Source organism: Mustela lutreola, chromosome 5 (assembly GCF_030435805.1).
Source record: "Mustela lutreola isolate mMusLut2 chromosome 5, mMusLut2.pri, whole genome shotgun sequence".
NCBI classification, from domain to species: domain Eukaryota; kingdom Metazoa; phylum Chordata; class Mammalia; order Carnivora; family Mustelidae; genus Mustela; species Mustela lutreola.
Window position 1 is genome coordinate 45,491,888 of NC_081294.1, and position 10,196 is coordinate 45,502,083.

The window sequence follows — 10,196 nt, forward strand, 5'->3', positions numbered from 1 at the left end:
CAGGCAGTTTTGTGAGTTGCAAGATGAGACCTGGAGAAGTCACAGTTTGGGGAGCAGAAGGGAGAAGTGGGGCAAAGATATGCACTTAAGACCAACTACTCATACAAATACCTAGTCAGGGGCAAGACAGCAAAAAATAAAATCAGACTAGTTAATTAAAGAGAAAATAATTAGTTTCAAGGGCAATACACTGCATATAAACATTTAACATCGCTTCCACTCAAATACTGGATTTTCATATTACCTTTTTTCTCTTCTTCCTCTTCTTCACAGAACTCTGCTAGGGAAAATGCTTCCTTGAGTTGCTCCAATTCAAGTTTTAGAGTCTCTAATTCTTCTCCACTTAGAGAATTAAGAATAGATTTCACCTGAATGGATATAAAATAATAAAAAGTTGTGAGAGTACAAAAGAAAAAAACATTTTCAAATGGAGAAGAGGCTACAGATGAAATTAAAATAAAATTATGAGCTCACCAGTCAATACAAACTATTCTTTAAATATCTTAATACAAGAGATCAGTCATTATAGGAAGATAGGGAGAATTTATACTTAAAAAGAAAAAATTAAAAACCAGCAACAGGGGCGCCTGGGTGGCTCAGTGGGTTAAAGCCTCTGCCTTCGGCTAACGTCATGATCTCATGGTCCTGGAATGGAGCCCTGCATCGGGCTCTCTGCTCGGCAGGAAGCCTGCTTCCTCCTCTCTCTCTGCCTGCCTCTATGCCTACTTGTGATCTCTGTCTGTCAAATAAATAAATAAAATCTTTAAAAAAATAAAAATAAAAATAAAAACCAGAAACATCCAGGAATTATTTGTGTTTAACAATGACTAAGAAATTAGGGGGAAGTTAAACAGTCTTGAATCAATTAAAAACTAACAGGTAATTGTATCCAGATTGGCAGCTTAAGCCAGAGAGACTATCAAAAAAAAAAAAAAAAAAAAAAAAAAAAAAAGACCAAGGCAAAGGGAAAACACAGATGTACTATTAAGATCTCTTGGTTCCCTATCCTTTTCTATTTCTATTCTATTCTATTCTATTTCTATTTTCTATTTCTATTCCCTATCCTCATTCTATTTCTAGTAATTAGTTTAAACATTTGTTTATTGTGGTGTAGTATTTTCCAAGAGTCTCAAGCCTCCATGTGAAATACATTTCATCTTCCAACTGTACAAACAGACGAAACTATGCAGCGCTCCTTTGTTTGGAGATCATCCAATTGAAATTGCTGATTTGGAATTACCTTTATTTCACTTTCTCGGGAAAGCATCTCCAGAGCTTCCAGATGCGAAAGGCCTTGAAATTCATCAAAGAGGAGCCCATAATGAGTTTTCTTGTCCGTTTCCAAGGCAACATCATTGGAGGTCCATAGCTCTTCTTTCTCCTTTGCCTCTCGTAAAACCTGAAAAAAAGGTGGAGGCTTACCCTGCAGCAAGTAATGGGAGCTCAAGGGTGAGTTCTGAGAGCTGAAGGAAGCAAAGCTGAGATGGTAACAGGACAGACCAGTGCCCTTTCATTCCTGGCATGGCAATTCAAATCTGATAGGCTAAGGAACTGCTGGGAAAAAATGGTCACACATAATTCAATCTTGGACAGAATAAATAACACCAAGGAACCGGATGGAGAGTGCTTTAAACATTAATGTACTCAACAACTCTAAAAGGGCTTGTCGCCTTCTGTTGTACTGATAGGAGCCTCTTACAGAAAAGAAAGAGGAGGAAAATAAGAACTGGGCATTTTTCTAAACACTAAAGCTCTCATCAGTCACATTCCCACCCCAAAAAAGCCTTAATAAAAATATCATTGAAAATTTTTCAAAAGGCATTATTAACAAGGTCTACTACAGGCAAAAATACAGATCAAAACAGAAACATGAAGTAAATGGGTAAAGACAAATAGTACCTGAGACAATGTAGAATTCCGGTTCATCAGACCCTTGGTTCTTTTAAATCCAGGATCCCCTTCTGCTATTACATCCATTGTCTTTTTCCCAATGAATTCTAAGGCATCCAAACCCCCACTGATCACACTCTTTCCCTAGGAAACACAAGCAATAATTACATTCAGTTACATTCAGTAATTAAATTCATTACAGTAATACTGAAAAAAGACATATTCATGTTTTGATTATATAAAATAGTGGCTTACAACACTAAGCAATGGCAAGAATGTGGAGCAATTAAAACAATCATCCACTGCTTTTAGGACTATAAACAGGTTCAAACACTCCGGAGAACTGTATGTCAGTATCCACTACCACTAACCACATGAATATCCTTATGAACCAACAACTCTATACATGGTTGCATACAGAGGCTCATCAAAAGATATACAAAATGTTCATGGCATTCCTAGTTGTAAAAGCTAAAAAGTGGAAACAACCCCAGTACTCACCAACCATGGAATAAATAAATGTTACATAGTCATATAATGGAATATGGCAAAGAAAATGGAATATACCACACACACTACACAAAGAGAAATCATACAAACATAATGTTGAGTAAAAGCCAAACACAACAAGGTACCTTACTGTATGATTCCATTTATGTCAAGTTTAAAAGTAGGCAAAATTAATCTATGATGGTAGAAGTCAGGATTGTGGTTATTTTGATGGGCAAAAGGAAGAAGCGGATGGCTGGAAGAGGGCACAGGTGGAAAACCTATGATGTAACATCATGTTTGAATTTTAGTCTGAGTATGTTCACACTATAAAAATTCAAACTGAATACTTATAACTTCACTTTTCTGTATATATGTTTTACTTCAAGAAATTAAAATTAAGTAGTACTAGTTATCTATTCTCATTAAGACAGACATTATGTTTCCTATAAAATCCTTTAAAAATGTTTCTAATCATCTATAGTTACGCAATTATGGGGAAAAATATTTTGTAAAGTAGGGACATTTTCTAGGCCACCAAACTCAGAATTCATATTCCATAAATTATTATGTACATTGCCTCTCTGTTACTCTTCATTTTCTGCTCTCTACTTCTTTAAAGAACGTTTTCAAGGAGCTCTCACTCTTCCACTAAGGTCAAAGTGATCTATCCAGCAATTTGGACTCCCATAATAGTAATCAGTCGTCATGGCTTTTCAAGAAAAAAAGGAAGAGATAAAACAAAAAACACTATATTCACAGAGGTGTACAGTCCACCATGCATTTTACTCACTGTGGTCTGAACAGCAGTAGAGATGGTTGAGAATACACCAAATGGCCCAGTCAATGGGAAGGAGTTTGCATTCTCTTTGGCATTTGTCTCTCCTACAGGAGGAAAGGGATGTGTAAACATGAAGGAATGGTCCGTAAATAGTACTGCTTTATCAGCATCTATGTGAAATATTAGAAACTAGACCCTGCTTCCAATACACAGGGTAACCTTAGCCCTTTTTGTTTTATTATTTTAAACTATTTACCCAAAACATAGCTTTTTTCATTTTCATTTCAAAAATGAAATCCAGTTGTTTGAACAAACTACTGATATCTGTAACAATACATTTTATACTGTATGTTTCCATGTATGTGATCTTCTGTCAAATTTAAGTCAAATTTAAGCAGAAAATAGATTAACAGTTGCCAAAAACTGAGAGTAAGTGATGGGAGTGACCTCAGAGGGGCATGAGGAGTCTTTCGGGGGGTGATAAAAATATTGTTGTATTTTGATTATCAATACACATATAGGATATATTCTATACTGTATAATCACAATGGACCGTGATTCTACTGTGTAAACAAGACTGTATGCTCGTTGAAACACATGAACTGTACATAAAAAGAATAAGTATTACTGTATATAAATTATATATTTACATATATATTACATTCAATTATACATACAAATTATAAAATCAATAAATCTGACTTTTTAAAATATGGCCTATTTGAAATTTTATCCCAGAAAATTGTGCTTATTGGAGAAAAAAATAAGACGATCAAAGAGAAACAAGAGTGAGAGACAATAAAGCCCCTAAGTGATAGAGAAAGCAAAATCAGGGCCTGAAAAGTTTCCTGTTTTCTGGTCCCAGGCCACCTTGATTCCTGGTTATAATTCTGTCTTCTGTGGCTTAAGTAAGAGCACACTGATCAAAGCAGGTATCTAAATTAAATTTTGGGATGCCTGGTAGCTCAGTGGGTTAACCTCTGTTTTCGGCTCAGGTCATGATCTCAGGGTCCTAAGATGGAGCCCTGTGTCGGGCTCTCTGCTCAGCGGGGAGCCTGCTTCCCCCCTCTCTCTGCCTACTTCTTGGCCTACTTATGATCTCTCTCGCTCTCTGTCAAATAAATAAATAAATAAGAAAAGAAAAAAAATTAAATTAAATTAAATTCCATCTTATAAAAATCCAAACACACAAAAAAAATAAACCCCCAAAACTAAACATATTAGAATATTTTTTCGTGTCACAATGGAGTCAAATTTAGTTAATTTTTCTTGGGTTGTTACTCATTTGCACCAAACACAACGCTAGGAGATTGTTATATTCTACATTCATGGCCTTATTTAATGTTTGTAACAGTATTTTGACATAGATCATCCCACTTCATAGATGACTAAAGTGGCTAAAGGACACAGACCTCTGTTAGTCAAAGATTCCAAATTCCTTTCTCACCAGTGCCATGATGCCCTGAATATCAGACACTCATTAAATATATACTGAAAAATGAGCTGAACTGTTCCATTTTGACCCAAAATTCTAGATCTTAATGTTTCCACATACTGACCTGCTGCATACTGGACTTCGGTTGAAATTTCACTGGGACTAGGAATTCCAAGAGAAGTCTCTGCCTTCTCAATAACATTTGAAATACCTTGTCCTGATGAGAAAAATGGTTACATTTTTACATTTGAATATTACTATTAGCCACCTAAACTGAAGAAACAAACCAAAACAATCCTGTAGATTTTTAAAATCACTATGGTTACAGACATGTTATTCTGACCATACATACCTAATGTTTGGGAGTGTAATCTTACCAAAAAATAAAACAAACAAACAAAAAAAACACAATAAACTTGCTTTACCACCAAACAATAGTTTTATATTAACAATTTCTCATTTTCTCGTTAATGAGAAACTCTAATGAGAAATGCTAATGAGAAAATGCTGCAAACTCCAGGTATACTATAAATCAGTCCATCATTCCTAATGAATTCTCAAACTATAAAGCCCTTAAGTAAACATGGAAGAATTATTAACAAAGTCATTTTTAACACAGATGTGTAGCAACATCCACACAAAAATTAATAAAATGACAAATGATCTTACCTACTGTGGCTACAGTAGCTGAGGCTGAAGAAAGTAAGGACTTGCCCCAGCTGCCCCAATATCCCCATCCAGTCTGAGGTACATCTTTGGAAACAGTCTCCTATTATTCCCCGTAGGTAGAAAAACAAAAGGCAACAGAAAAGGGGAAAAGTAGAGAGTAAGAGAGTGTACAGACAAGGTATCTTAATTATTAGCCCCAAGTACAGGTGAAGAAATACATATCATTAAGCTAAAGAATTGTATTGCTTGACTGACATATGTTATGTCACCTGTATTTAAGTACCATATAGCAAAGGCGACTACTCATAAAGTCATTTATAAAACTGAGAAAATTTTTTACAGCTTTTAAAGGAAACAAATAGATACAATCTTAAATTGGTTTTGGTTCCAAATGCCTTTTAACCTTAACTTTTAATCCCAGTGTTTTAACAGATACTCTACTTTGCCTACAGCCTGTGATGCCTCAACAGGGAGAACTTCTGAAGTCTCAAGGTCACTGGAAGGTTTGGACTCTGGTCTTTTCCGAGTGATAGCTAAAGGTTCTGATTTATTCTCTGGCTTGGCACTTTGGTCAACAGACTCAGAATTCTTGACTGGCTCACAGTTCCCATCTTCAAGAGTGGAGGTTGCTTCAGTTATCACTGGAGTCTCAGTATCATCTTTCTCTGACATGATTAGATCATTGCCTGTAAAATAAAAGTCAAAGAAAAAAATTAATCTTATAGGCTTTTTTGGTGGAGGTTATTTGTTAAAGCTTTTTGAGATTATCCTAGAGTCACATGCAGGTGTAAGAAATACAGACAGATCTGTGTATCTTCCACCCAGGTGCCTCCAAGGGCAATGACCACTGTAACCACTGTGTAATATGACAACCAGGAAATTGATACAACCCATTAGCCTCTTCAGATTTCATTAGTTTTACAGGTGCTCAGGTGTGGGTATTTAGCTCTATGAAATTTTATCATACGTATAGATTTGTGTGACCATCACCACACTCAGGAGACAGAAGAGTTCAATCAGAAGGATCCCTTGTGTTGTCCTTTTTCAGCCGTATCTCCCCACCCACCTCCCACTACCACCACACAGCAATCTGCTTTCCATCTCCATGCAAGATGTTATGTAAATGGATTCATACAATATGTAACCTTTTGAGATCAACTGTTTTCACCCAGCATAAGTGCCTCAAGATCCATCCAAGTTGTTTTATCAATAGTTTCTTCCCTTTTTTGCTGAGCGGTAGCCCTTGGTATGGATGGATTTGTTTTACCACTTACACACTGAAGGACATCTCGGCTATTCCCAGTTTGGAACTATTACAAATAAAATGGCTATGAACATTAATTTATGGGTTTTTGTTGAAACATAAGCTTTCATTTCTCTGAAATAAATGACCAAGAGTGCAGCTTCTGGATCATGTTAAGTACTTAGCCAGTTTTGAAGAACTGCTACCCTTTCCATTTTACATCACCATCAGTGAAGTATGAGTGATCAAGTTTCTCAGCATTCTCACCACCATTTGGTGGTTCTTTTTTGAGCGATTCTGTAATAATCTCGCTGTGGCTTTAAACTGTATTTTTATAATGGCTTTTGATATATAACATCTTCTCATGTGCTTGCCACCTGTATATCCCTTTCAGTGAAATACCTATTTGAATCTTTTGCTCATTTTCTTTGTTTTTTTTTTCTTCTGTTTTGAGAGCTCTTTATAAATTCTAGATTCAAGTCCTTTGTCAGATACATGGTTTGCAAACATTTTATCCCAGCCTATAGCTTATCTTTTCATCTTCTTAACAGAGCAAAAGTTTTTCAGTTCAATGAGGTCCAATTTATCAATTTTTCCTTTTATTGACTTATTAAAAAATCTTAGTCATTACTTTTATCTCAATTTATAAATTAAATTTTAAAATTTAAGCTATCAGATAGAATCTAAATCAAACCAGCTTTTGAGTAGCAACGCTAACCAATTCAGTCCCTTCCGTAAGTACAGCTCTTTAGCAATTAAAGCCAAGATATCACTGTTGTTTTTACAAGACGCAGATGCTGGTTTCTAAGACAACCAAGTAGAGGAGAAATAAAGATAACCAAAGGAGAAATAAATGCATATATACCAAAGACTCAGGTATATATAAGCATGTATTTTATCCCGATATTTACCAAGTGCAGTATTAGACCCAATCCAAGCCATCAAATGTTTCCAGTGTACAGAAGAGAAAGACATATTAAGAACTAAGGCAGCTAAAAAAAAAAAAAAAAAAAAAAAAAGGAACTAAGGCAGCTCAACAGGTGCACTGAGGTAGCTCAGTCAGTTAAGCATCTGACTCTTGATGTCCACTCAGGTCATATCTCAGGGTTGTGAGACCAAGCCCCGAGTCAGATTCCATGCTGGGTATGGAACCTGCTTAAGATTCTCTTTCTCCCACTCCTGCCTCTGCCTCTCCCCCTCCTTCTCTCCCTCTCAAAACAAAAACAAAAGGCACCTTTGAAATAGCATTAGAAGTGAGGTATATATAAAATGCTAAAAGAACAGAAAAGAAGTCTGCTGGAATCAGAGAATAGGATTCACGCACAAAGTATCTGAAATAGCAAAAAAATAATGGCCATAAACTGAGAATGTGACTGCTAAATCCAGCCTTTAAATGTTATTTGGCCTGCACAGTGTTCAAACTTTTATATCATTTGCTAACATTTAAAAATCAGACTTCAAGGGAGACTGGATGGCTCAGTCGGTTGAGCAACTGCCTTCAGCTCAGGTCATGATCTCAGAATCCTGGGATCAAGCACCACATCTGGCTCCCTGCTCCGTGGAAGTCTGCTTCTCCTTCTCCCTCTACCCCTCTCTCCACTCATGCTTTCTCAGTCTCTCTCTCTCAAATAAATAAAATCCTGAAAAAAAATTTTTTTTAAAAATCAGACTTCATACATAAATACAGACTTTCAACTTCTCTAGTAAAATTGAAATATCTGGTAACACTGGGCCCACTTTTAACATGGTAATAATCAGCTCAAACCAAAGAGTTGCTGGGCCTTTTTAGACAGGATAATGTTCTCTAGTTCTCTGTAATCTCCACCTAAACCTACGTGGCTCATTTGTTACCTGATCAGCCCAAGTATACATGTGAGCTTGCAACACCTACCTTGAAGGGCACTTGGGATTTTGGCAGGAGAAGGTGCCAATGAGAAAATTCAAAAGTGTGGAAACGACACATGGGAAGAAGTGTGAATGGAATGGACAGACATGGAATATCGACAAATAACAGTAGTTAATATAGCAGGGAGAATGATGAAAAGCCATAAGCCTAGAAAGATAGATTTACACAGCACCATGGAGCCCAGATCATATGGGTATATGACATACATACATTATACATTACCAAAACACACAGAAAAAAATTCAGATGAAACTACCCACACATATACACACCAACTTTGAAATACTCATTCATTTGCAAACATTTTTTGAATACCTACTATGTACCCAAGTTTTGGAGATTAAAAATAAATTTATGACAATTTCTGCCCCATTTACTCCAAGAACCTAAGAGAAAAGACTACACATTTCTTGTGTAAAGTTCAATCAATGTTTTCTGTGGCTAAATAAATATGTACTCTTTTTACACTATCATTTCACTTTCCTTATATGCTCTTCCTAAATTACAACATAATAATATATATTTTATAAGTAGTATACTATATACAGCAGTCCCCCTTATCTAAGGTTTCAGGTACAGGTGGTCATCCACAGTCTGGAAGCAAATGATCCTCTTTCTGAGGTGTTTTCAGAAGGTCAACAGCAGCCTAATGCTACATCACAGTGTCTATATCATTCACCTCATCGGCATTTTATCATCTCACATCTTGGAAAATATCACCCATAAATAAGGGGCAACTACTGTGTAATATATATAATATACATATTCCATAAATAACTAATATGATTTTATAAAAGACTGGAAGGGCATATTCCAAAATATTAAGCACTGCGTCTATTCCTTCATTTGTGCACCAAAGATTTAATGAGCATCTAGAATGCGCTAGACATTAGGGTAGGTGGAAAGGTGGTGGCTGTTCCTATTATCATTACCGTCACTTTCATTATTATAATGGCTGTTCTCAACGGATTCATTCTCTAACAGGAAAAGCAACAACAAAAAAGGAATAAATTTCAGGTATACGGAATCGCAGTATTTAAGGTTTTTGTAAGTTTTCCAAGTATCCTGTAGTGAGTGTATGTTATTTTCGTTGGAGTGGGAAGACTCCAGGAACGGACACAAAATTAAACGGCTGAGTCCTGTTTCTTAAAAATAAAAACGCACACATTTATATGTACATATACCCCCTCCCCCATTTTCCTTGGGAACTTCCAGCCACACAGTTACCAAAATGCAGGGGGTTTAGTGTAGCAGCTAAGTACACGGGCTCCGGAATCGGACTTTCTTCCAACTTTTCCTGACGGCCGTAACTGCGAGGAAGTCGGTTCCCCTAGCTGCTTCCCCGCTTCCTCAACTGTAACACGGGGCTAGCACGCCCGCCTGGCAGGGCTCCTACAAGGATTCCAGCACCTGAGGTACGCGAGGGGCTGGGAACGGAGGCTGGCACACAGCCTCCAAGAGGTAACAGGGGCTTTAGGACGGAGGAGGTGGTCGTGTCATTACTGTCGTTATTAGTACGGCTCTAGGCGAACAAACAGGCGCTCTCACTTCTTTCCACATACAAGACCAGGTCTCAAACGGGACACCAGAGGTCAGGAAGAGCTCCCAACTTCTCCAACGCTGACAACTAGAATTCCTCACACAAACGTAACGCTTCAATAACCAAAGCGCTTTCCAGCCTCCAGCCGGGAGTTGTCAGCCGCCCAGCCCTAGACGGCCTCCTCCTCCTCCCCAGCCTCCTGGGCCCGCAGGCCCCGAGTCCCGAGCCCCCGCACCTCCCCAG

At 37.3% G+C, this 10,196-nt stretch overlaps 1 protein-coding gene across 5 annotated transcripts in view; it reads right to left on the minus strand.

Moving 5' to 3' along the window:
* The window catches only part of FAM114A2 (family with sequence similarity 114 member A2), a 34,522-nt gene that overhangs the window by 24,218 nt on the left and 108 nt on the right, over nt 1-10,196 (minus strand). For 2 of the 5 annotated variants that reach the window (XM_059174103.1, XM_059174104.1), the window contains exons 2-8: nt 5,706-5,950; nt 5,265-5,364; nt 4,720-4,812; nt 3,173-3,264; nt 1,900-2,034; nt 1,241-1,399; nt 245-368 (exon numbers count right to left, since the gene is read on the minus strand). In XM_059174103.1, the coding sequence (XP_059030086.1) occupies nt 245-368; nt 1,241-1,399; nt 1,900-2,034; nt 3,173-3,264; nt 4,720-4,812; nt 5,265-5,364; nt 5,706-5,936 (934 nt within the window). In that variant the 5' untranslated portion in view covers nt 5,937-5,950. Of the gene's footprint in view, nt 1-244; nt 369-1,240; nt 1,400-1,899; nt 2,035-3,172; nt 3,265-4,719; nt 4,813-5,264; nt 5,365-5,705; nt 5,951-9,640; nt 9,903-9,961; nt 10,116-10,196 lie in introns of those variants that run through there. The other 3 variants (XM_059174105.1, XM_059174106.1, XM_059174101.1) reach the window with 3 other exon arrangements.